The 27,206-nt window shown below is 40.1% G+C and overlaps 1 protein-coding gene and 1 long non-coding RNA gene across 5 annotated transcripts in view; one reads left to right on the forward strand and one right to left on the reverse strand.

Annotated features, from left to right (window-relative positions):
- The first annotated feature begins 2,583 nt into the window (after positions 1–2,583).
- LOC138242003 (uncharacterized) lies at positions 2,584–19,221 on the forward strand. Of its 4 annotated transcripts, XR_011191281.1 has the most exons (5): positions 2,590–2,879; positions 2,970–3,080; positions 3,347–3,434; positions 3,740–3,875; positions 18,583–19,221. It is a non-coding gene; the product is annotated as an uncharacterized lncRNA (long non-coding RNA). The 4 variants fall into 4 exon arrangements; XR_011191280.1 differs by having other exon boundaries at positions 2,584–2,879; positions 2,970–3,434; XR_011191283.1 differs by lacking the exon at positions 18,583–19,221 and adding an exon at positions 15,391–16,195 and having other exon boundaries at positions 2,584–2,879; positions 2,970–3,434.
- Positions 6,111–27,206, reverse strand: part of nt5e (5'-nucleotidase, ecto (CD73)) — a 32,954-nt gene continuing 11,858 nt past the window's right edge. The window contains exons 4-9 of the mRNA XM_069196576.1: positions 20,050–20,247; positions 17,876–18,030; positions 16,462–16,570; positions 16,190–16,339; positions 14,837–15,037; positions 6,111–7,606 (exon numbers count right to left, since the gene is read on the reverse strand). Coding sequence (XP_069052677.1) covers positions 7,443–7,606; positions 14,837–15,037; positions 16,190–16,339; positions 16,462–16,570; positions 17,876–18,030; positions 20,050–20,247 — 977 coding nt within the window. The 3' untranslated portion in view covers positions 6,111–7,442. The remainder of the gene's footprint in view (positions 7,607–14,836; positions 15,038–16,189; positions 16,340–16,461; positions 16,571–17,875; positions 18,031–20,049; positions 20,248–27,206) is intronic.

The following is a 27,206-nucleotide window of genomic DNA, read 5'->3' on the forward strand; positions in this document are numbered from 1 at the left end:
TTGCAAAACACACATTAAAAGCAATGAAGTGCTGATTGCACTGTATTTGAGCTTGAGGAGGGATGTTCTGCTAAAATTGTATAATGCACTGATAAGGCCTCCCTGAGAATATTGTGTACTTTTTGGTCATACCATTCTAAAATATTGCATCAGTTCAGAGAAGAGCAACCAGATATCATTCCAGGCCTAAAAGTATGTATTATACTGAATAAATTAAGGCATATTTGACTAGATGTGTGTGGTTTGACTGTGCCAATGAGCCCTACTCTTCTCTTTCTCCTTTTGCACTTGTTTTGTATTTTTCAATGTAATCGTTGAAGCTCCGTGAAGTTGGCCCCCCTACAGACAGCACAAAAGATGAAACCGACCTCATTCGTTAGTGCTACGTTTGTGCCGTTGGATGTAGCGTTTGTGCTGCTTTCGTTTCCGAGATATAGCGCCTTGGGTTTCCGGTGATCACGTGACCATGCACGGTGCCCTTTGACCAAGTTCAAGCGCTCTGTTACCAGCTGTTGTGTGAACAGGAAAATTAAATTTGTCTCCAATATCATACCCGAATCAGAAGAGTCACGAGTGTAGCCTTTAAAAGCGAACAGTAGCAAACAATTGTATGTTCTTACGAAGAGGCTTTAACGAACACGTCTTAATACCTCGTAGCGGTGTCCTTTTTTAAATATCTGAAGAAGAAATCAGTTCTGCATTGCCTCTTTCTTAAATAAACATAGGCATCGAGGGACAGATGAAGATTCTACCTGTCTGTCGAGCCACGTATTTAAAATGACTTGAATTTGCAACTTTCTGAACCATTGTTGCTCTTTTTTATGCAAAGCACATTCGCCAACGTGAAAAGGACTTCAGGGTGTTTTTTTAAAGGGGCACTATGTACAATGTTTACACAGTTCATAACACATCCGAGAAACAAGAGACCATCTCACACACGCAGACCGCGGGAATATTGGAAAACATGTATATTTTCACAGAACAGAAGTGAACATATATCTAGGTTCTTTGAAAAACTGGCATTTTCCACGTGTTTGGATTTACAGGGTGTCTTATGCGCAAACATGAAACAATTAGCTCACAGTCCTTTTATCTTTTTGTTTCTGGTCAGTCCTTGGTGTAGAATACAGCGTGGGGGCACACCTTGACCTCTGAAGACACAGATATGACTGCCTTTGTCAGATCGTCAAATCTGTGATACTGTGATACAGTGTGATACTGGTGCACTCTGGCTACAGTCTGGTGGAGGAGAGTCCCCATTACCTGTGAAGTGCTTTGAGTGTAATGTCCAGCAAAAGCGCAATATAAGTGTAAGGAATTATTATTATTAATTTTAAACAATTTGATGCTAAATTATTTTGAATCATATGACTCATAATCGTATGATTATGAGTCATATAGAAATGCTCAGTGGGGTTTTTGCCTATATGTATAACATCATAATGACTGTTGAAAGATCTTTTTTATTCTGTAGTATGTTGTTTTGAGGATGCAATAACGTTTTATTCTCTTCAGTATTTCTTTAGTACATGTACTTATAAAGTGTAGTTTTTGCAATTTAAAGAAGAGTATGCAACAGGTTGCAGGTGTTGTTACCAAACTCCATTCATTGAAAGATTTAAAATTCAGTAATGATTTGTTACTGATTCTAGAAAAAAAGCAGTTCTACATGCATTTCTGTTAGGTTGATGCACATACATTGCCAACAAGAGCATCCTTGCGTGTTAAAATGTTCAAAAATTTAAATTACAGTTGTGTTTTCTGGAAATATAGTAGCCTGGAAATATTTGTTTAGTCTTTTAGTGGTGTGATAGCTGTCTTTTTCCTCGCTAGGGAGCATGTTTTATTGCCAGCTGATCTCAACACAGGATGCATTTATTTCCAAATAATTTCACTACCAGTACAGACTTTGTTAGCTGTAGACATCTGTAATTGTGAGGAAATATGTGCACAGATAATGAGATACCCTCCAATGCTCAGTGAAGAAAGGCTGTTTTGTGCATCACTAATGTCGTTAGGACAGTATGGTCCTTTTTGTTTAAAAGTTCAGGAACAGAAAAAAAGTGTGGTCAGTTTAAGCTGCATGAATTGAGGTCATCATAAATTATAAATATAAACGGGAAATGCTGATCTGGATGTGGCTACTCCTGAAAAGGACTTGTGTGTTTACATTGACGCATCATTTCTGACTTCCAGACAATGAAGGGAAGCCATAAAAAGGCAAGCAAAATGTGAAGATAGCGAAATGTTTAGAATTTAAAATAAGTGATGATATGGTAATGTTGTACAAGGCCTCATTTATGATATTGTGAACAATATTGCTCAACACATGACAAAAAGATATTTCTGCTGTAGCGGCAAGGCTTATTAAAAATACAGGAATTAAGTTTGCTGCTCCCTTGCCAGTCTCTCTCCCTCATCTCAGTGGTGCTGGATACAAAGAGGCCATTCCATTTGGTTCACATTTAAGGTGTTTTTCTAGCTGATAGAGCTTCCTGATAAGGAACAACTCCCAATGCCTCATCAGACCACATCAGCCTTCCTAATAAGTGGTCATCTCTGGTGCCTTACTGTCTGGGAGATTCCAAGGGAGAGTTTCATCCTAAGTTGTTTACAACTCTAAGGTCAGAGTGCATTGTTACTCATCATCAGCCAATCAGGAACTAATAGGGCAGGGTAACCCCACGTGGGTCTCGGATGCCCACGGAACGACCATAGTTCCTCCAGGTAAAACAGGCAGCACAGGACTCCTCCTGGACATCCTCAGACTCAGCCCGGACAATCACGTAACGGCCAGTGTGTCCGAGTGCCAGGACTTTCCTTTGTTCTAAGAGTTGAGAACGGAGGTCGCCAGCGCGTAACCAAAGGATCCGCCCGAGGTTAGCCCAGCAGCAAGCCTCGTGAACCGCCGCGAACGCTCACTTGATCGCAGCAAGAATCTCTTCATCCTTCTCTCCACTTCTCTCCAGCCACAACACCACTGCCTGGCACCGAGCCAGAGAGTGCCGATTGGACACAGCAACAGCCTGCCAATGTTCCTTTGTGCCCGCGGGAGATCTGAATCCCCACCGATTGGATGAGTATTCAACCTTTTGCATTACAGCTCGAGAATTCAATTGTTACCTCAACACCAGTTGATATCAATTTAATTGCTATGAGTGATGTACTTGCTTTTGAGTATCTAGTGTAGAAGTTGTAATCCAAGTTCATTTACGAAACGGTCTAAATGAATGATATACTGAATGTATGTCCCTCTTGGTTTGTAACTCTTCATGATTGAATATATATCATTTGTATTCTGCTAACCCTCACGATAAGATCTGTTATGTTTATATGCACATTCCAGGTGGGGCTGCACATTGGTGGTGGTGGAGGGGATCCCCATTACCTGTAAAGCGCTTTGAGTGGAGTGTCCAGAAAAGCGCTATATAAGTGTAAGCAATTATTATTATTATTATTTTATGTATTAATCAATGTATTCTTGTGTATTAGTATCCGCGTGTGTGTGTGCTGAGTTATCCCGCAAGGTTGGTCTTTTAATAGCCATTAAAGAATCATTTTGTGACTTACTGCTACAATTAATAATTGTCCCAGTAAATGCACAATACCCCTACATTTACTGGTGCCTCGTGAGAGGATGCCTACACTGCTATGGAATCAATCCAGAGAATAGCAGCTATTTCTAGGGCTCAAGGGAGTGTCCCACACTGGCAGACTGAAATAACTCTTCCTTTTTCAGCTTGAACGGGACAGAATATGAGGGGACCTGATACAAGTACTCCCAACCCTCAAATACAACGACAAAAGCAGCCCTGAGGATTTCTGCAGGGAGGAAAGTGAAACAAAAGTGAATCAGAGGGCAGATGTATTTCCAGGTACTGCACTTTATCTGACATTTAGATATCTTCAGTCTGGTTTTGAATAAAATTAAATTTAAAAAAATGTAGGCATTATTTTGTAATTTCACAAAATGGGACATGATAGGCAGTATCTGAATACTTTTGCCAAATGCTCTACAGTTAAATGTAAATGTGAATTGTTAAATGTGCAGAACTGAAATCAAGAGATGTCACGTGACAACTGCGTGATGACCTGGGACTAGAATATTGATGTGCTTTTTCTTCAACAATGGCTTTGGCCCCGACAGTTTTTGAGGATGTTCTGTTCCACACAGATGTGCAGCTGTGCCACATTTTCTCCATTTTTATAACACAACATAACATCACTTTATTAGCAATATACAATTTCTTGCATTAAGAATTTGTCTTTTTCCATACCCCAGCTTGCTCTCCATGAGACACACAGGACACACAGACAGGGAGAGAGAACCCTGGGGTCAGAGCGCAGGGTTAGCTATTGTACACCGCACCTGGAGCGGTTGGGGTTAAGGGCCTTGCTTAGGGGCCCAATGGAGTAGGGTTCCTCTGTTCACTTTTGATTTTAGCTGCAATGAGAAATGAAACTTACTAAATGTGGTTAAAAAAGAATGTATACAGAACATGGCTTCTCTTTGATTAAGGTGATTATGACATATTGTAATTTAACAGCAGATCGTAAACTTTATTAATCACTGGTTTGTACATGCTGTATACAACCTTTGTGCTGGGTGTTTTTCTCTTCTCATGGAGAATGTTTCTATTGAAGTCTTTCAATAGGGTGTTTGTTGTATTTAGTACAATCCTGGTTTCCAATTGAATCTGACATTTCACTGCCATATAGGACAGTGGGTCGGATTACAGTTTCAAATGTTTGAGAATCATACACTTTCCTCAGTGGTGCTTCTTTATCTGAGATGTGGCTTTCTTCTGCAAAACCATGACTCTGATCAGTTGAACTGTCAGTGGCCCTGCAGCCCCTGGTCTGTGGGTGGCAGCAGGACCAGCCCAGGGCCGGAGCTTGATCTCTGTGTTGTGTAGTGTGAGGACAGAGGCTGCAGACTGTGCCAACACCTCTGCTAGCTCATTGATATAGAAATTAATAAACAATATTGGGTTAGGAGCTCAGGCTGTTCCCAGACTTCAGTTAGTAACAGTTATATCACCCTGCGACTCACAACTAGCCACTGAAGCTCAGCAGGTGTGAGCCCGGCCAGTACCTGGATGGGAGACCTCCTGGGAGAAACTAAGGTTACTGCTGGAAGAGGTGTTAGTGGGGTCTGTAGGGGGCGCTCACCCTGTGGGGTGGGTCTTAATGCCCCAGTATAATGACGGGGACACTATACTGTAAAGTTGTGCTGTCCTTTGGATGAGACGTAAAGTTTAGTTCCTGGCCTTCCAGATTCGTTGAAAATTTCAGGGCGATTCTCAAAAAGAGTAGGGGTGTTGTCTTGGTGTCCTGGCGAAATTTCCCCCTCACCTTTCCAGTCATGGCCTCCTAATAATCCCCATCTGTGAAGTGGCTTCATCATTCTTCACGAGACTGTTGTCAGTTGTGAGTTGCAGGGTGATAGGGCCGCTGGCTGGAAACATAGATGGAAACTGGAGCTCTGAGTTGGAAGGACGAGGATCTGCAACAAGAAAAGAAATAACTTTCCCATAGCATTTCCCAACCGGTCTGCTTCTTCAGTCTTCGCTGTGTGTCCTGTTTGTGGGATCTCCAGCTCTTTTCAATCTAACAATATACTGAGGTCCCAGCACACACCGTGATTGCCTTGCGTTCTTCACTTACTCCCACCTGGCTGATGCTAAAAAACACTGAATACGGACACACTCAATTTTCACTTGCATTCATGCTGAATAAATTGGTTTAAGTGGAATGCCATTTCCTGCTTGTTTCTCCAGCTCTTCTGAAGTGAGCAATGTACTGAGATAGCCGGTACAATGTATTAAATTTGTCACACATCTTCTAAGCCATGATGGCATAATGTACTGCAAGACTGATCAATGGTTATTTGACCATGTGAAAACTAATTTGGGTAACTAACGTGTGCACTGTTTTCGGGTATTTTTAAAGAGATGGTTTGGATATTTGAATGTTTATTTTCTACTTGAATAGTCATAGTCAAAAAGATTCACAATGGTGTTAGGGGATTCTACATCCCTGTAGAATTGTCAAGAACAATAAAGAACATCATCACGCCGAGGATAACAAACACTCAGGAAACACACATCTGTTATGAAGTAGATTTGATTTATTTTTAACCAAAAAAGCATACAAACAGTAAATACTGGTGATTTAAGTATAATAAAATACAATAAAATGTATATCAACAAAAGAAAAAAATAATTTCCTGTTTTTTCTGGCTTGTAGGCTCTTTGAATATTTAGAAAACTGTTAGAAAAATCTCAAACTTCTTCAAGTGTTCTGTAAACAAATACTGAAGCACCACATTTATAACACCACACAGAGACCTACTTTTGTAAGTTGATGCAACTGAAGCGTATAAAGACGTTTAAAGTTTAAAGACGTTTTGAGCTTCTAAAAATTGGCTAACAATCTGACTATTTAAACAGCTGTAGTTTAAAGTTTAGGTAGGTAAAATGCTATCAGATCTTTATTTTGTTCCTGGACTTAATGTTTGGACTTCATGAAACAGTATTTACAGAAGGCCACATTGTGTGAGCAAAAGCAGCTTGTAACCTGTCTCACTCCTCTTTGTGTGGAAAGACTCCTCTCTGTGATGCAGGACAAGCCAAAAAGAGTTGAACTGTAGTGACTAGCATCCTTGACATAAAAAAGCACTTAATTTACTTTGGCGAGCATGTGTATTGTGTCTTATCACTAATTCTAGTACAGGAATAAATACTCAAAACCAAGAACTTCTCTTATAGATACTACTTCTGGCTCTTGAAAACATATGACTGAGGTACAATTTGTAAACACAGAATATTTACGTTGACCAGATACTGTATTTTGAAGCCAGACCTGCATTTCTCTAAGTGGGACGGGAATAGAATCTGTATTTCTTTTTTGTATGCGATTTTTGAAAATCACTATTTGCAGCAAAATCATTGAGAAAGTATCCTAGAAGAAAAAGCATTCAAAGAGTTTGCTCCAAACATTAAAAACATAAAAACACAATCAATATAAATACCAAAATTAATTACTCTAAAACAATGTTTTGATGTAAAATCCATTGATCACTGATTACTGGGAGCAGACATCATTTTGTATTAAAAGTATATTTCCCAGATAAGTTGAAGATATCACTGATACACTCATGTCCACTTTTTTAAACACTGGTCTTTAGATGGGACTTTAGAAGTTATCCTATAAGTAGGTTAAGCTGAAGTTGTCATAATAAAGTAGTTTATCTTCTCTTACATAACAGTTCAGATTCACTTCAATTAAATGAATAAAGCAATTCAAAATGAAAGTAAATCCTGGACAAAATCCTGGCAAATTATGAAGTGGGAACTGTTGAAAACTGTATGAATACGGTTGTCTTCCTGATGAGTGCACTGAAGTGTGAACTGAGGAAGAGGGCTTCTGCCCTGGGAGTCTTAGAGAAAATAAACCAAGGCACAAGCCAGAGCAAGAAACAGCATGTTCAAACTCCCTTTGTTAGCATTTCCCAAGTTTACAATCTTAATACGTCCTTCCACTGTTGGATAGATCCTCTTCAGTTCAGCAATGTATCTCGAAACTACAGCTATGTCAAGATCACCTGAAAGACAATAAATGGAACACCCTTATTTTCTCCCTGAACCATTAGCAGTTACAGGAAAATGCATTTCACTCACACTCACATCTGTTTCCCTAGGGAAGCCTGTTGTGCCAGGGAGTAAAAAAAAACTTGCTATGGTATCTCACAATAGTGACATTGTATCTCAGATTTACAAATTTATTTCTCGCAATTGCGACTTAAAATCTCAGAATTACAACTTTATATCTCGCAGTTGTGACTTAAAATCTCAGAATTATGACAAGGTCCTTTAGTTCAACAGATTTTAACAGTGGTCAAAGATGACTTGTTTTCTGGAAATTGAAACACAAATCTCCCGGGCTTGATTCTGAACTGATGCATCATGCATGTGGAATTGGTTCTGGCTTCCTCCAATTTCTCCAAGAGGCACTGACCTGGTAAATTGCAGGACTAAAATGTGAGTTAAACTATGGGGTTAGTGGACAGCATCGCCTGTAAACTCTATAAAACTCACATTAAGCAGCTGTGATGGGAAAAGAAAAAATGTTTATGTTTTTGACTGGGAAACAGAATCTGTAAAGGGATTTTGCGAGTCAAAAATTAAAACACCAAAGTGCAGAAAACTAAAGGGCCAAGCAAATGTATGAATCCCTTTTCAATGATATCCCATTCAGTTCACAACCAATATACTGTACACATTTTTCTAAGTAAATATTTTTAGTCAAAACTCTAATGCAAAAACCTAAACATTTTGTACGTGAAAAAAATTAAATAGCAGCAAAAAACTACATAAAAACATCCCATTTATCCTTCAATACTTTGATTCCATAAGAATTCACCCTTCTCATTACTTGTTGGAAGCACTTTTTGGCATCAAAAATCAACCGTCATTTGGAAAGCATTGTGCTAAATAACGGATACAATTACAGATTATCTAGAAATATGACTTATTTACAAATATCAGGTACAACAAAATTGAAATAACAAGAGACATTCAGATATTTTAGAATTATACGTCCATTTACTTTAAATTGAAGAGATCACCTTCTTATTTCTACAATTTAGAAAAACCTGTGAGAAGGTCACACAGATATATATATATATCCAAAAGCTTCTTCACTGCTCTTTTTTTCTCTGCTCAGGTCCTGCTCAGCACTTTCACTTAGATATGTGACAGGAAATGCTTACTACCTTAAGCAAATAACCTAAAGGTTTCTAAAGTAATATCCTACTTCTCCATAACTGGTATTGAGAAGGAAGGTCATAATGAAAAGCCCCTGATAAGCGAACATGTTATGATGATAAAAGGCAATCCCTTACCTGGAAGTTGAAAAGCTGAATGTGCAGATAACAGGCAGATAAAACATTTGAATCACTTATTTTTAGAGTGGCCTTCTTTTGTTTTTTTAATGGGTACAATAATTTTATCCATTCTAGGTAATCATTCAAAGTTAACTATCAACACATAAGAAAAACAGACTGCCAGATTGTCCTTAAAAACAGTGAAGGAAGACCCGTCTTCACACACATAATGAAAAACTGAAACCAAATGGGAAAATGTGATGTACGAAGAAGATGCTACAGAGTAAAGCAGACGTACGAGACAGCTGTGTAGATGCTCAAGAACATACAGGTGGTAGTGCTTCTTTAATAGAAATGTGCAGATATGATTATATAACTATTTTTATATTATATTATTATTATAACAGATTGATCAAAAGCCAAAGAACATTCATTGAATCAAAGCTTAACATATTTGTGCTTCTGCATGGACTAAATAGTAACAAACGCGAGAAAAAGGCTGAAAAAACATTTTTGTTTGAATTTGGAAGGAAATACAGGGATATATTACGTTAGATATTGTTGTGTTCGGATAGGGTACCAAGAGTTCAACTACACCTCTCAGTATTTCTTATCTTTACAGCAAGAACATGAGCTTCATTGGAGTGTTGGAGGCAGGGCTGTTGCTTATCTTATCTTGAGGCAGTCACACTGACCAGAGGCCCATCCACTGTTGCCGGCTTAAAAAAACAACCAGAACCACAAACCAGAAAGTCAACCAGAAGAGTAAAAAGGCAGACCCTCAATACAGTGTAATTAAGAGCACAGGCACTCTTTCAAAGAAATGTGAAAGAAAGAGCTCTCTCCAATCTTCCACCCACAGAAACGGCACTGTGGGGGGACTTCCTAATTTGCAGGACAAAGTACAGAAAACTCGCAGTAATGTGAGCACCGAAGAGACGAATTTTAGATATAGGAAAGGCTATATTGTCTTATAGCTGTGGGAATATTTATTTGTCTTTTTTTAGGGTCCATCATGCACCATAAATCTCTTTTTGTATTTTGATTATGGTATAGGTAGAAAGGTTTGGTTTCCATCTATTTACAGAGTAACGTCATACTGAACAGGCTCTTTACTTAAATAAGAAAAGAGTTCCTGTAAAAAGGTATGCGTTACTCATTTGCAGAGTTGAGATCCATTTCTTTGTTCTGTAAAAGGCTGGACACAAATACCCACAGTCATTGTAAATAATACATGGGTTTCTGTTAATACTTGTAAATATTTGGTTTTCTTTTAAAAATTTGAACTATTTTTAAAAAAAAATCAAATTACTCTGCTATCTTGCTGGGAACAAAAACAGCTGAATTACTGGTTGGCATTTCCTTAGAATAGGCAGTGTGTAATTATACACCATTACCATTTACTTGGAAGGCCTGCTGGTATCCGGACCTGATTTTCTCATTCCATTCAATGTTTTGCTCCAAATTGGACTCACTGACCCTGATAGTAAAACCTGGTGTCAGATTGAGAGGCCCCAGCCTGTAACAATTAGATATGTGTTTCTTTTGACATTTAATGTAGAAATTGTGGTGCTGCGATGGTTAGCACTACCGTCTCGTAGCTCTTCAGCCCTGGCTTCGATTCTGAAAAGGGATGCTGGAATGCTGGAGTGGAGTTTGCCCATTTCCCTTGCATTCGTGTGGAGTTTACCTGGGTGTTTCCTTCCACCCCCACAAGGAGACACTGGTCAGGCTTGATTGGCTGTTCAAAGTTTCCCCTCTCGGTGGCTCTGTGGTGGACTGGTGTCTCATTCGGCGTGTGAGCAGTCATGTGCTCTTAGTCCTGCTTTGTGCTGAATGCTTCTGGGACAAATGGCTTTCTGATAATGGGCGGATGAGTCTGAAAGTGGAGATGAACAGTGCTGGCTGCCACATGCCTCTTGGCAAATCCACAACACAGATGTCTGCCCAGTGAACATTGCTGATGTGTAGTAAGCTGGGGAAATTTCAAACTCCACTAAACCCTGTGGTGCCTGGCCAGCCTTGTACCACCTTTAAAGAAAATCCTAAGCCTGGGATCAGTAACCTTTCAAAAGGGGAGTCCCACAAGACTTCGCTCCTGCACTTGGTGGATGCATCTGCCATGAATACTTTTTAATGCCAATAATATCTGTCCGTCCATTTTGATTAGTAAACCTTAATACTAAAATATAATAATCTCGGAAGTTCATAAATGAATATGCCCATCATATCATTTAGTGTGCTCCTTGGCCATGCTTTCCCCTGCTGAGATCTCCAGTCTCAGGCTCATAGTATTATGGGAGCCGGTCCTGACTCCCATGTAGGGCGTAGTTTAGGACCCTCTGCAGAGGATATAATCCGGAAGTGACTGGAAAAGGGCTACAGGGAATACACAGTTAGGAAAGGAAGGGATGGCGAACAGGGGGTGGTGCCGACGGTGACCGGGTGCAAGAGGGGAGTGCAGGCAAACAAGTCCAGAACAGTCCAAGGGGGAAATCGGGGCGCAGTCCAAAATTCAAAGTCGGGACAAGGTTAAAATCCGGAAAGGGATCCGGAATGGGATCTGGAACAGGAACAAGGAGCAAAAACAGAATGACGAGGCTAGGAGCTCCGAGGCGCTGCTGGTCATTCACTATTTTCACTACTGCTGTCAACACAGTTAAACTCTGAATTCAAAATCCTGGCACAAAGGTTCCCCTGATGAATAGCAAAATACAAACTTACTCTGGGGTGGCCAATGTGATCCACAATGAATGAATGAAGAATCTGCTTTATGAATTCCTTCTGCTTTCCCAAACACAGCAGGGTTGCCGTCAGTCGTCACAGAAATATTTTCTTGATGTCCATTCCTTTTCTCAAAATGATTAATACAAGTAGCTGTGTCTTCCCTTGTAGTTGTGCCAAGCATGGGTTTTAGGACACACACTTTGCATTCTATCTCAAATTCCGAGTCACAGTGTCTTGCAAGAATTGCTTATCGTGGTACAATATTTATTCCCATGCACTCAGAGCACAAACAGCATGGTCTTTATGTTGAACAAACTGGTATTCATCTCTCTAAAAGGGCTAAAATAAGTGAAGATCTACAGTAACTTTGCTTTCTTAGCAACTGCCATTTTGTCCAAAATGTTTGACTCTACATCAGTGGCATGGATTGCAAGCTTTCCTGTGAAAACAATAGGCCAGCTTCACTAAAAATAACATAGATTAGATTACTTAATTGGCCATATACAATTTCTTGTATTAGGAATTTGTCTTTTCGCATACCCCAACTTGCTCTCCATGAGACACACAGACAGGGAGAGAAGCTGGGGGTCAGAGTGCAGGGTCAGCCATTTATACGGCGCCCCTGGATCAGCTGGGGTTAAGGGCCTTGCTCAGGGGCCCAACAGAGTAGGATTCCTCTGCCAGCCGTGGGATACAAACCGGAAACCTTCCAGCAACAGGCGGAGATCCTTAGCCACAGAGCTAAAAGTGATTTGTTTTTTTTCTACACCAAAGAACTTTCATTGGATAGCAAATTGTAGAAAATTATAGAACAGTCAAGCATAGTTTTAATTGTTTTTTCAGCTTCATTTCTTTGTAGCTTTTTAGACTTTTCTTACATGTACCACTTTCATTGTCATTGGCCATTAAAAATCCCTTCGTGTGTGAGCGATGGCACACCTGCTGTAGGCTGCTGACCCCTGTCCTAATCCACCACATGCAGTATGTAGCTTCAGAGCAGCAATATGAGCATTGTAGAATCCACCCTGTGCTCTGCTGAGAGTTTTCACTTTTAAAAAATCTTCGTTGAAACACAATTTCCATAACATTATGACGCTTTTAACTGGGAAGTCAGTGTAATCTAATTAGTAAGGTGATTTTACAGCTGCAGTTTTCATCTGATGAGGACAATGCAGCTCACCAGGGATTAGTCCATATGAATTTACTGAAATACAGTTGAACTCTGAATCAGACAAGGGATGTGTATTTTGAAAAACTCAGTGTAAGATGAAATAGTGAAACTCAAGACAGAAAATCTATTGAAAATAGGGGAAGAGGGCCCTGCAACTAAGATTTGATCATCAATAAGCTTTTGATATTAAATAAGGTGGTCTTGTCACCAATGACCCTCTCAAACTCACAGCAGTTCTCATTTTACATAACTCTACTGTATGTAACTCTGAGCAGCTGCTCAGAAAAATTCTAATACCGATGAAACAAGCTTACGAATATAAAGGGACAGTGTACTCACTACATTCAATCTCCCAGCTTAGAAAATGACAGCACTGTCAGAAAAGAGCTGTGGGCATCAAGAAACCAATTCTACACAGAGGAGAGGAAGGGAGACACAAGAATTTGACATCTGTTGACCCCATTTTTTTTTTTGCTCAATCTTTTAATTCATTTCAATTGTTTTGGCAAGCGCTCAACACAGCCACCGTTTCCTTCTCATAACCTACTGAGGATTTTTATGGTGTGGGCCAGAGTAAAAGATGTACAAAACAACACCACCGCCTCTCTATATCATTTTCACAGGTCTTCGGTGGGATAAAATAACCTTATACGCCAGAACATTTGCAAAGCAATGAGAGGTGATGCTAAAGGTAGGGAGTCTGACATCTCACTGGGCAGCAAGTCAGCAACCACTCTCCACACACCATGTAGATGTGATGTAGGGGAGCGTGTCACTGAAATATTGGTCACATTATTTAAAGCTGTTTCAATGTTGGGAGGTCCACATGTTTTGGTTTTGGAAGAAAATGTCTTCCACTTTGTCCGGAGAAAGAAGTCCCCTGTTCACCATCGTCATTTTTATTGGATGATGAGTGGAGAAAAGAGAGCACTGCGCTGGCTGGCCTCTGCTGTCAATGGGCTTTTCTGGTTGTGGCCACTTCCCATAACCCAAATCCATGGTGCCGAGATACAGAAAATTAAGTCATGGCTGCAGTTGTGATAGTTTAATCAATGATTTCGTTTTTATTTTTTTCCATCTTTATCATTGCTGCAGCCGGCGGCTTATTGATTCAGTTGACTTTTTTTTTGTTGTGGTATGGCTTTGTGCGTGGGGACATGAGGGAGGGTGTGTTTTCTTCAGCATTTTGATTGCTTGATTGTTTACAGAAATAAACATATAAAAAAGCTCTTATATCTAAAACAGCATGTTTTGAACCTATAAACTGTATCTGGGGGCCTAGTTATCTTGCTATTTTATCTTACCTTTAGCTTACAAATGACAGAATATCAACTAAAAAGACAATGATCCATCCATTATTATCACTGGAGCCGTGGTAGTTCAAACAGCAAGGGCGTCTAGCTCCTGATCTGAAGGGCCTGGGTTAAATCCCAGGTAGGGGCAAGTGATTTAGCTTGCTCTAATTCCTTCCAGATGTCTCCCAGGTCCACTCAGCCTGCTTTCCAAGTGAGTACTGGAGGTTAAGCCTTCTGGAGGTAAGAGGCTGGCCAGAGCGTGATACTGTCCACATCACCTCCACCTCCAGTGTCGGATGGTTAAGAAAAATTGTGGCACTTTAAGGCCTGAAAAGGGACCTACCTACCTGTTTAATTATCATTTTATCCCTAGAGGGTCTCAGTGAGAAGGAGCCTAACCTGACACGCACAGAACTCAAAGAGGGCAACAGAGTGCACGGACGTACAGATTCTCTGGCAATTCAGAGACACCAGTTAACCTGGCCAGCATGTCTTTCGACTGTGGGAGGAAACTGAACTACGCAGGCAAGACCTATGCAAACACAGGGAGAGCATGCAGACTCCACACACACAGTCAGATCTGAGACCGGCGCTCTGCAGCCGGGAAACCACGGCGATGACCAAAAGACATTTAAATGAAAAAGCCTTAATCCTATTTACCAAAACATGTCATTGATATATGTTTCAAGTTTCAACAGCAATAAAAAAAGAAATAAAACACTTCTATGGGAAAAAGAAAGACATTGACAAACTTACCACTGTCGTGCTTAAGCTTTTCATCCCTTATCATTGTAAAACCATCTCCCCCTTCAACTAAGTAGGACGGGATAACAAGCTTGTAAGACTTGTCTGAATCAAGCGGCTCGTATTTTGGCACCCGGCAACTCGTGCAAAGAATCTGTATATCAGTCACACGATCCAAGGATTGTCTTGAAAGATCAAATTCAATGTGTATCCCTGGAACATAATAACATATAAAGATTAAATGTTATTTTGTAGGTAAAATGACAAAACCTTGAGCCTTCAGCCATAAGATATGAGCCTATGCACACTACCTAAAACCTGCTGTAAGTAGTTGGATGTTGTTTGTTTCTATGCATATTGGACCCTTTAAGCGCTACATAATGACTCGCTTTTTTTTAGTTTACTACAGTCAATAAAGTACGGTAAAAGCATTATAAATTTAAAGTGGACTTTAAGATTTCCGTTCTCATGAATAATGCACTGGAAGGGCCAGGTTATTTAAAAGTTACTTATAGTTGGACACTCAGCATCTGAGACCTGCTCATTCAGGCCTTCTATCTCAACAGATTACAAGGCTCCAATGAAGAAGCTTCACCCATGTGAAACTCATTACTCAAATCCACTGGAAACTGCAGAGATGCTTGAATCATACTTGTGCAAAGACAGATTTTTTTTTTAATTTAATACTTAGTGTTCATGGTTGTTGTCCTTCTGTGATTTACATGGGTGGTATTGTACAGTGTTTTTAGTTTTTACACAGCACATACAAATACAATTGTATTACTATCATTGTAATCATATAACAATTCAAGAGCAAAACACTGCAAGTTCCAACAATGGAACTGCCACGGGTTATTCTGTAAGCTGCATATAAGCCGTGCATTATCATGCCCTATAAAGCAAAGGCTGTGTACAGTCCTATGCTTAGCAATAGCGTACTGTATGTTCTTAGCAGCTGCCATTTTAATGTGTGTGTGACAGAGGTGAGCTGGGAACATGCTGACAATTAGGAAGTGCATGACATGACATGGTGCTGAAAGAACTTTGCAAACGGTTGTGACTCTGCTAAGCCATCCTAATGGGGAACATGAATGTGATTATGAGGCGTAAATGAATAGCTCTTCTTATGTTAACATCACAGTCTAGTGCACTGTCATGTATAGCAGAGAAACCCTCATCACCAGCAGGAAATGATCATGATTTCAGTACGGCAAAATGCAATGAATCAGGGCTGCAGACACTTTTGGTGTCACCCAGGTTGTGGTTTTTCTGTTTTAGGTGGCATTCAGTACTTAACACATTGACACAGGACTTTTTCAACATGACTCCACCTAAACTGAAATGTTATCAAAGTAAACCTCTTACCAGATACTTGCAGAAATTCTCCGGTGTTTCCTCCATATCTCCTGACTGCATGTTCAAATGCTTTTCTCAGTGTCGATCCTTTCAGTTCCACCAAGTCGAAAGTACTTCCAAATGGCAGGACAGATATAAGATCCTCCATGGTGATGGAACCTAGAATTGTCATTTTTCACAAAGATGACCATCTTCATGTCTTTCAAGGAAGTTTAAATTAAAAATGAAAATGAAAATGAAATATCTATCGGTTTCTTTTACTTTTTGGAAACTGTACGTACCATTTCTGGTGCGCTCATCGATAGGCGACCGTATTCCGCCTCCATTCAGAATGCAGGCACTGACATGGTTCCATTGTAGCTCGCTCGGATATCTGATATTATGATTAACCTACAAAAATGATAACACACAACAAAACAACGAAAGGATAGGTTTTAACTTATGTTACTTAACTTTAAGTTTACTGTAACTTGAGTTTTAACCAATGGCATACACAAAACAAATTTCCACTAAATCTCTCTGAAGAAGAGTGTCAAAGGTTTTGTACAATGTGGGTAAGATGTTAATATAAAATGTAATAGTTACAGTCAGGGAATGGTGAGAAAATATACTTTATTTTTGTCAACAGCCATTCATGTGGGACAGTGGACAAAAGTTAGTCTAAAGTTTCTTAGGTTGAACAGTTGAAAAAACAATGTATTTCCCTGATCTTAGATTCCAACAAAATTAATAAAAATGGGAGGATAATGAAAAGCAATGACAACAGTTGACAATCATAAAACAATGGAGCGGTGTTTCAGTTCTGAAGTTAAGATTTTCAATCTCTGAGAGGTATTTTAATTCACCGTTCTATATGGAAAGAAGACGTAAACATTAGACCACAATGTTAAAAACATTAAATGAGAGTTCAGCCCTCTTTGTTCCCATTATTTAAAACTGAACTTAGATTTCTGCAAAACAGAGCTGAAAAAAAGCATTAGCTGAACTTCTTAGCTTTTCAAAGCACAAGAAAGTTGTGAGGCTTTGAGTCCTTTAAAAATACTTTGGGTTTATTAAAAGTCAGTAGCGTGTTAAGCTCCAGGAATAGACAATTAAATCTAAGTCAAATATATTTAAGTTTTTATTCTACTATTTTAAATGTGTCCTTAAAAACAAACAAAAACCCATCTAAAGCTCAGGTCCAAGACTCTAGAAAGCATGTGAAATTCCTTTGTAATCTAGAATGCAAAAACCTGAATGCGTGCTCTGGAGAAGAGCTACTCCCATTTTATTTCAGGAATAAATTCAAATGACCCAACAGGTGACTGATGACACAATACTTTTCATGTGACTGTGCCTTTACAGGGGGAAAGCAAATTCAGTCAATTTGAGATGTGGATGGTAGAAATGTACAGAAATATACACAACAAGGTTTTAAGAGAAACAACAATCAAGGATAACTGTGTTACTACTATTCGAAGAATTCATGCTTGTATCATATAATTTACCCAGTAGCACCAGTAGTTTTCCTGTTGTTTCCACCGACCTTTAAGATTTAACTTTGTCAAAGCATTGAGAAGAAATACACAAACAAGTTCAGAAAAACATGTGGCTCTACCCTGCATATATGTAAGTCACAACTGTGGTAAATACCAAAGATTCTATGAGAATTGTTTTAGGTCGAAGCCTTGAACTGAAAACCAGGAACGTCCTCACCATTGCATCGCAAATGAAATTTCCGAGGTTACATTCCCGAAAGCGGCACTCTTCAAAGGTACCATTAAGATAAACCAGGGTCTCTCCGATAATTTGGGAGGAGTAATTAGCGAGTGCCTTTTTCCATCTATCAACCTCTGCGCGCACATTAGTATCTGAAACAAAAAAAACAATACACAATCGTAATATTAATAAAATATTGAGACTGCACTGAAATGTAATGGTAGAATTACAAGTTACAATTAAACAACTGTCAGACCTAGTGAAGGCTGTAAGGTAAAAAGCAACGCCCAGCCCTTAAAATCTGAAACACAAAAATACAGCTCTGTTGTCCTGAAAGATGTTTTTCCAGGTCAACCACACAGAATAACGAAGAACTCCAAGTATGGCGAAATTAACCATTTTCGGTTATAGGAAAAAAGCTGATACAAAATATAAGATTATCAAGTAAGGCAGTACATATAAAATCATTTTAATAACTGCATTCAGAATAAATTGTTTTTTTTTTCTTACATTTAAGCTACAGAACAGGCCAGGTACAATGCAGGCAATCTGAAATATTGGTTCTCTGATATCTACATATTAGGATTTTTTTGCCACTTTGCTATAATTATTAATCATTATCATTACATCACAGTTTTAAATTATTATTCATGTACATTTCACTATTATTACATTATTATTAATCTTTGTCCCTTCCCCTCCAGCGCCAGTAGCTACTGAGCCATGAGCAGAGGGAGAATTACACAACAGCTTTCGCCTCCCAACAGGCAGAGACTTTGACTGTTAAAAACAAATGACTGTTATAGCAACAGAGCACAACAGGAATGCAGCTCTGTCTGACAGACTGGAGTTTCTTCTTTATTTTTTTTCTTGTTTATTTTTTACAGCACACCAAGTCACCTGAAAATAATGCAGGGAAAGCGCAATTAATATAAAAGTTGCCCTACTTTTTTCTTAAAGCCTGCTCTTCAGCCTATGAGCATTGACTCAGTAAACTGTTACATATGTATTTTACAGCACAAAATTGAAGAAACTAAGTAAGATATTTTCTTTTTTTGCTTGTTTGATGTGCTTGTTTTATAATAAAAATAGTTTTAATCCTTGGATTTCATTACTTCTGTAGATGACAAAACCAGGAAGTATAAAATCAGTCAAAAATGTACCTATAAAGTATAACGTGAATCTACAGTATATAATATGACTTGAGTATTATTTGGTTGTTTTCAGTAACCAACTCTTTTCACAATATTTAATTTTGCAATGTGTCAGAATGGACATTAAAAATTAACAGTCACATGCTACTGTGTGTATCAAAAAGACTGGACATTCTCTAATAAATCGTATCCTATACAACTTGGTAGCAAGACTTGATTCCATCACTAAAACAAAAAACATTAAAGCACAACTACAGCCACATAAAAACAGTATGTTATAGAATTAAATACTCAAATAAATGATAGTCTGTCACCTGCTGTAGTCTTTAAAACCTCAAGGGTCTTCTACCTGAAGGTTATTTTCTTTAACGAAATATTTTAAATCATTGCTTTCAAGTGTACGTTTTGCATTTAGAATGTATATATAAGGGGTGGTGCAAATGTTAGCAGTGCTGCCTTGCAGAGCTGGGGCCCTGTGTTCAATTCCTGGGGTGCTGTCTGTGTGGAGTTCGAATGTTCTCCCTGTGTTTGCGTGGGTTTCCTCCAGGTGCTCCAGTTCCCTCCCGTGGTCCAAAGACATGCTGGTGGGTTAGTGGGCTTTTGGGAAAGCTGGCCCTGGTGTGAGTGTGTTTGTGTCTACTGTATGTGTGCCCTTTGATGGACAAGTGTCCCATCTACGGTGAGTTCTGCCTTGTGCCCGTTGTTTGCCCAGATAGGCTCCAGCGCCAACCCTGTGCTGCTGCACCCTAAACAGGATGCCAGTCCAGCACAGGGTACAGGGCAGGGCTACCCCCAGGAGCAGGGTGCAGTCCACTGCGGGGCAGACAAAAGCACACTGGCATAATACAGAGGCACCATTTTATGAAGCCTGTGTGAGAGGAGAGTGGAAACACGTCCCAGTCCCAGACTGATCCAGGACACAGGTGATGTAAGCAGTAGAGCTAACCCACCACCCCGTTGTGCCTTCCTTTCCCACTATTTTATCATTTCATAATATGCAAACATAAAAAAAAATACCTTCTGGTATGCTGCTGTTCAGCAGTATGGGGTTCCCATACGACTTCAAGACATTCCCCTTATCGTCAAAGGATACCTTCAGGTATCCCAGATATTTCCCAAAGGCGTAGGCCTGGACCACAGGCACTTTACGACCATCATCGGAATCTACCATGAAGGGGTACGAGCCAGCTGGGACTTCCTTTGATGGGGGTTGACCTTTAAAAACAAAAAAAGGGAAAACAATAAAAGTCATTTTATCCTTTTTTTATTATTAATCCTTACATAACATTACATAGGTTTCAGTGTAAAATGAATACAACCATTATCTAACCACACTTAGATATTGATTGACGTTTACGTCTTTTTATACTATTACGCAATTGTTAATGGCAGGTTTTAATTTTTAAAAGAAAAATTTTGAAACAGTAATCAAGGCTAGTAATCAGTTATGTAATCTTCAAAATGAAGGAGGACCGCATACCCGCCCACGACAAGCCCACTTCATGGATTTCCACCATCGGCAATGTCTTCCAATGTCCCTGAAAATGGGTTTCGCCGGGAGTTCCACAGCTTGTACAAGTCACTTTCCAGCCTACACTATGACTTCGTATATTTACAATTCCTTCCACTTATATAGCGCTTTTCTGGACACTCCACTCAAAGCGCTTTACAGGTAGTGGGGACTCCCCTCCACCACCACCAGTGTGCAGCCCCACCTGGATGATGTGACAGCAGCCATAGTGCACCAGTACACTCACCACACACCAGCTATCAGTGGGGAGGAGAACAGAGTCATGAAGCCAATTCACAGATGGGGATTATGATCAGTGGATGCTGCACATTGCACATCCAGGTGGAGCTGCACACTGGTGGTGGTGGAGGAGAGTCCCCATTACCTGTAAAGCGCTTTGAGTGGAGTGTCCAGAAAAGCGCTATATAAGTGAAAGCAATTATTCTTATCGGTAAGGGCCAATGGGAATTTTGGTCAGGATTACACCCCTACTCTCTTCAAGAAACACCCTGGGATGTTTAATGACCACAGAGAGTCAGGACCTCGGTTTTACATCTCATCCAAAGGACAGCGTCTTTTTACACTCATGTGTCTGCATTAGGACCCACACAGACCGTAGGGTGAGCGTCCCCTACTGGCCTGACTAACACCTCTTCCAGCAGCAGCCTTAGTTTTTCCTAGGAGGTCTCCCATCCAGGTACTGGCCAGGCTCACACCTGCTTAGCTTCATTGGGCTGACAGTAATGAGCTGCGGTGTGATATGGCTGCTGGCTAAATTAGTACAATCAAATACATTAGCTACAGTATAGAGGGATACAAATTATTATTTGAATTAGATCAGAATGCTTGGTGTCTTTGAAGAGATCCTGACTCAGCTCCAGAGAGGCTGCCAGGGGTATTGTGAGCTGGGATGTTCTGTTGTGTTTTACAGTGGATGTCTTAATCTCTTGGCTTTATATCCATTTATCATTTTATGGCATACATCAAGTACATATGCCACCTACAACCTATGATTTATCATGGAGAACCCTCTATTATACCAACTCCTCTCTGTATGAAACAGACACGGACAGACTTAATCTTTCTTACATTATTAATCTTATTTTATTCTAAGATGTTTATGTTTTAAAACACTTCACTTTCTAAAAAACATCTTCCTGTACCCTTCCTGTTCTCCTTTCTCTCGGTTTGAAATATGTTGAAAAAAAAATACAGCAACATTATCTCCTAGATTCTGAATATTAAAAATTAAAAAGCATGTACTATGGGTACAGTTTCGCTGAACTTTATTGTAAAATGTTATGCCAATATTTTTATGTATATTATGCTATGCCAATATTTTTGTCGGCTGGGTAGAAGAACGCTTCTTCGCTTCCTACACTGGCTATGTCCCTGACCTCTACAAATGATATATTGATGACTGCGTCGGTGCCGCCACATGCTCCAACGATCAGCTTGAGTTCTTCCTGCACCATTTCACCAACTTCCACCCTTCCCTCAAATATACGGTTACCATATCTTCCACTACTCTTCCATTTCTAGACATCAACTTCTCTATCAACTACCCCCGACTGTCCACTTCAGTTTATTACAAACCCATGGATTCACACAGCTACCTCCTCTACAGCTCATTTCACCCCTACCACACTAAAAACTCTCTTCCTTTTTCACAGTTCCTTAGGCTACGACGATTATGCAGCGATGACATTGACTTCGAGAACCAAGCCCTCGAAATGTACTCCTTTTTCATCAACAGAGGATACCCCAGCAGTGTGATTGACAGGGCTCTTGCCCGAGCCAAAAACACCCCCCGGACCATCAACCCGATCAGGAACTTGCGCAGTAACAACCGCATTTCTTTGGTGCTTCCTTACCACCCTAACACACTTCCTATCCCCAGGATAGGACCATTAACCACAACTTTTCCATCCTACAGGATGATCCCTCCATTGGGGCCCTCTTTTCTGATCGCCCTATCATCTCATATCGCCGACCACCTAATCTGCGTAACCTCCTTGTTCACAGCTCCCTTGACCACCCTCAACAACCATCCACACCAGGCACTTTCCCTTGCAACAGAGCTCGCTGTATCACCTGCAAGTACACATCCACACCACACTCATTCAAGGCCCCTCAGGACAATTCCGGATCACCCAGACAGCATCTTGTACCTCCAGCAACCTTATTAACTGTATCTCTTGCAGTAAATGGCCAGCCATCTACATTGGAGAAACAGGAAGGAGACTCGGAGAAAAACTATGTATCACAAGTAGGCCACTGCGTCAGCGTGTGCAGGCTGCAAAGGAACAAGTCAAGGTTTATTCCAGCTGAAAAGAGAAAAAAGGAAACACAACATTTCGGATATGGAGCCTTCTTTCTTTTCTGTAGAAGATGGTTAAGTTATTTATCCTTCTTTGCAATGAGGAACTCGTAACGTTTGGAGTTGAGGGATCTGATGAGGTTGGAAGAAGGCTCCACAGTCGAAACATTATTTTCTTTTATTTTCAGCATAGAATAAACCTTTACTTGTTCCTTTGCAACAAATTATCACTACCAGCTCGTCTAAACTGGACCAGATAAAAACAGACCACAGATGAGAGATTCACTGCTGTAATGCTGTTGAAATATGTGATAAGAATATTTGCTGTGAGGAAACTGACCAAATCTTTTTGCAGCAAGTGCATTGCCATTTGAGCTAGGAAATGCATCATTCGGATTACCATTTGTCATCAACAGGTCTGATCACAGGGCTAGTAGCATGTGTCGGCCCTGATGCGTAACGGTGCAAGCTGTACATCTGCAATTCATGCTCCGCACCAGGCTGCAGATGCTCTCCTGTGGGATTCTGTTTCATTCCTCTTGTGCAGCCTGAACAAAGATGTGCCTCTTCACTGGCCTCACCACATGTTGTCCCAGTTCATCCTCAAGATACCCAAAATGGCTCATGTCTGATGTGTAGACTATGCACATAAGCGTCACATTCTCGCCTCTCATGAAAGCTGATATTACACAAGCAGCAACAGGATACGCCTGCAGGAAATGCGGCCACCAGGACTTGATAAATGTGACACCACAGAGTCAGGCTGGCATCACTAAAGGTATAGTTCTGTAGTACCTCCACACTTCATAAGCTTCACTTTGATTGGTCTGTTCCACATAACAATTACTGTACTGTTGTGCAAGTCCAAACTACACTTGTTGACATCCATCAGGGTGGTCCGCACAAAACCTTGATTCATAACCAAATTCAACAGAAGTGATTCAGTCCAGCCTCCACCACAAAGGCACTATAGACAACCACATGCTGGTTCCATTCTGTGTTTGTTTCTTCATTTTTACCAGGTTTGGCATTGAATGGGCTAAACCACCCTCTCAAATCAATGTTCTTTCTACTGTTTGAACAATTGATCAAAACAAACAATATGTTCAGCTGTCTGTTATGTTATAGATTGAGGCTCTCTGGTGGTCTAGATCTAGTCTTTCCATTTTTTTGCTAGCTTAAAATATTGTTCTAAAGCATCCAGGATTGACTTGACATAATTTGTCTGGTCTTCAGTGAGGTTCAGGCTATGTTGTTAACATGGCAGCATTCACTGCCCATCAATTGCCTTAGAGGGTCTGTCTGCACTTCTTCCAGTCCGTCTTCAAACCTTGTCCCTAGAATGATATCTTCAAACTCAACTGGGGTCCCAGTGTACACTAAGGTTACCACTCTTGGGGTGGATGCTGATTTCAGCTGTGTCGCCGGTGACTGACATTGACTGTAGGGTGAGGGTTAGACCACTTCTGAAATAATGACAGACAATGTACTGTGTTTACTGAAACGGTGTTGAATACAACAACGAACATGACAACATCCAGGCGAAAGATACCAACCTGAGCCGGAAGAGAGCAGACAGTGTACTAGTAACCCTCACCACAGTGCCTTTGAAATTGTTGAAACCATCCATGGGTGGCCTTGAACACCAGCTGTTTTTCTGCCTCCTCTGACACCTTTTCCTTCTTATCCCTATAAAAGCTAATGGCCTGTACCTGCTTGACAGCACAGCTTACTGGTGTATGTTTTTGGAGAAGATCCTCAAGCTACACAGCCAAATACCTCTGCATGTTTCACATAATTTCACATTTGCTTCTCGTTATCTTGCATAAAAGCATGTTGAGCAGTTTTTATTATGCTGTCTTTTTTCTTGAAAATAGTCCTTCAAGGTTGAAGGTAGACACAATTTGTTTACGACATCAGGGGCACGTTCACCTTTTAAAATTTTCTTTAAAGGGACCTATTTTACTTCTAGCATAATGCTACTGCATTTTTTAAGTAAGCTGAGAGCTTGCGCTATTACTAGTGCTGCTTTTTCCCGTCATTGTTGAAAGGACGAGAGGAATATTTAAAGATTCTGACTGTTTTACAAAGCCAATTTGTAAGATGTTTAGCGAGAAATGCCCATTTGTCTTTTTAACTCTTACGCAAGACAGATTTTCCAGCAACTTGCATCCAGTTGACCTAATTAAGGGGAGAGTCAGTTTATGTTGATGATCATGAAAACTGTCAGATGTAAGTGTAGGGAGACATAAGGTGGGTGGATGTATAATGGAAACCCCCTGTATATATTGAAAAAAGTACCAATTCAGTTTTCAGGATTACATATTAGATGCTTGGACCTACTACCAATGACTGATACCCACAAGATGTTAGCAATCTAATTAACAGTCATCCGCATACCATTTGTCAGCAGGCCACAACAAAGACAAAAAATAAAATTTTTGAGATGACGTCAACCGCATCCAACCACTGCATCTGGAAATAAGACCGTCATTATGACAGAAATAACGGACATTCTAGCTTAAGTGAGAAAGATGTAGCAGTACAACAAGAGTCACCTTTTAAACATTTGACTCACAATATTTTGAGTCATCTGGAAAGGCTGACTGTTTTTTTAGATTAGCCACAGACCGGTATATGCAACCACTCGGCTAGCTGAAATAATGATAAGACATAAACCTCAATATCTTTCTCGTGTTTTGCTTCCTCCAAGCCAATGATGACCTTTTCATATTTGGAGAATACAATTATGCTGTCTACTGTACATAGATTTTGCATTTAACCACTTTAAAAGTCATTTGCCAAGTGTTCAGACTTGAACACTTAAAAGTTCTGTATCAGCGGTATGAGCAATACAAGAGGACTTTAGACAGCACTACCTGCTGCACCTTCGGAACACCTTGACAGGTTGACTAACCGTGCTGTACTTCCTCCCCTGTGTGCGACTGCAGGGTTTATATTGTAGCTGCAAGCTGCCATATAAAAAAAAACTCCACCGGCTCTTTCAGAATAGGTGGGTATAACAAACAGGACCAACAATTCCTAATTTAAAAGTATCCAACATATATTGTTTAAAATTTTGCATTTACTTGCTTAAAGACATTCATGACGTTAGATGAGATCGCCTTTAAATTTGGGCTGACTTTTTCTTAGAATGCACTTTTAATTTTGCATTGTTTTTCCCAAAAGGAAGCTGTAAAGGAAGACATGCTGTCTTGTGATTGTGTTGCTCAATATTGTCTGCTTTTTAACTACAGTAAGTCCAGACATATTTGAGACCAAAAGTGTTTTATCACGCAACAAGATTCGCTCCAGGAATACTGACATATGCTGTATTAGTATGGTAGATTGTGATGGTATTGTTTCAGTGCATGTGCTATCTTTATACTGGGGCGTTGTATAGGGTTTTAGAGGGATTCAAGTAAATTGAAGAAGCAGAGTACACAAAATACTATGTACAAAATAGAATATTTACTTAATTATACTGACACTAATACAAATGCAATTTATAGAACTGAAATGATTGTTGATTTGATCAAAATTGTTACATTCAACAAACAAGCTACAGTACAAACGAGTAGAAGGAAACATGGACATTTTCAGAATGACTGAACTCAGAAAATTCTCAAACTGAAAGCAGGAAACCAAGGTAACCTATGCAGATGAACTGAGATCTGGTGAACTGGTGGAAAACAGAGTAGCAGCAAGGGAAGAGGGCTGAAAAAGTGCAATGTATTACATACACACACTAAATCCAAAATGATACGCTCTTGAGACAGCAAGAACTTCTAATATCTCCTGTGTTGTTCTTCTAATATCTGCTGTGTTGTAAGTTCAAGTTCACGTTTATTTGTCAGTCCAGCCATATACAAGTATACAGTGGAACGAAATATCGTTCCTTCTGACCCACGGTGCAGATACAGACAGGACACTGACATAGACATTGTAGACAGGATACACACAGTGAAAAGTGCAGATAGTGCAAATTACAAGGTACAGTAAATACATAATACAATCTACACACCACACTGGGGGGATTTAAACCCTGTTTCTGGAACTGGAGTGGGTGCAAGTAGATTCCAGGGTGTTGAGGAGCCTGACAGCCTGAAGGTAGAAGCTGTTCCAGAGTCTGGTGGAGCTGGCCCACACCCTGCGGTATCTGTTCCCAGAGGGTAGGTGGGCAAAAAGTTTATGGGAGGGGGGGGAGGGGTCATCTACTATACTGGAGGCCCTGTGTATGCAGCGATCGTGATAGATGACAAAAATGGAAGGGACGGAGGCTCCAATGATCTTTTCAGCTGTTTCCACAGTTTGTTGCAGGGTCTTGTGGTCTGAAGCGCTGCA

Source organism: Lepisosteus oculatus, chromosome 2 (genome assembly GCF_040954835.1).
Source record: "Lepisosteus oculatus isolate fLepOcu1 chromosome 2, fLepOcu1.hap2, whole genome shotgun sequence".
In the NCBI taxonomy this organism is placed as follows: domain Eukaryota; kingdom Metazoa; phylum Chordata; class Actinopteri; order Semionotiformes; family Lepisosteidae; genus Lepisosteus; species Lepisosteus oculatus.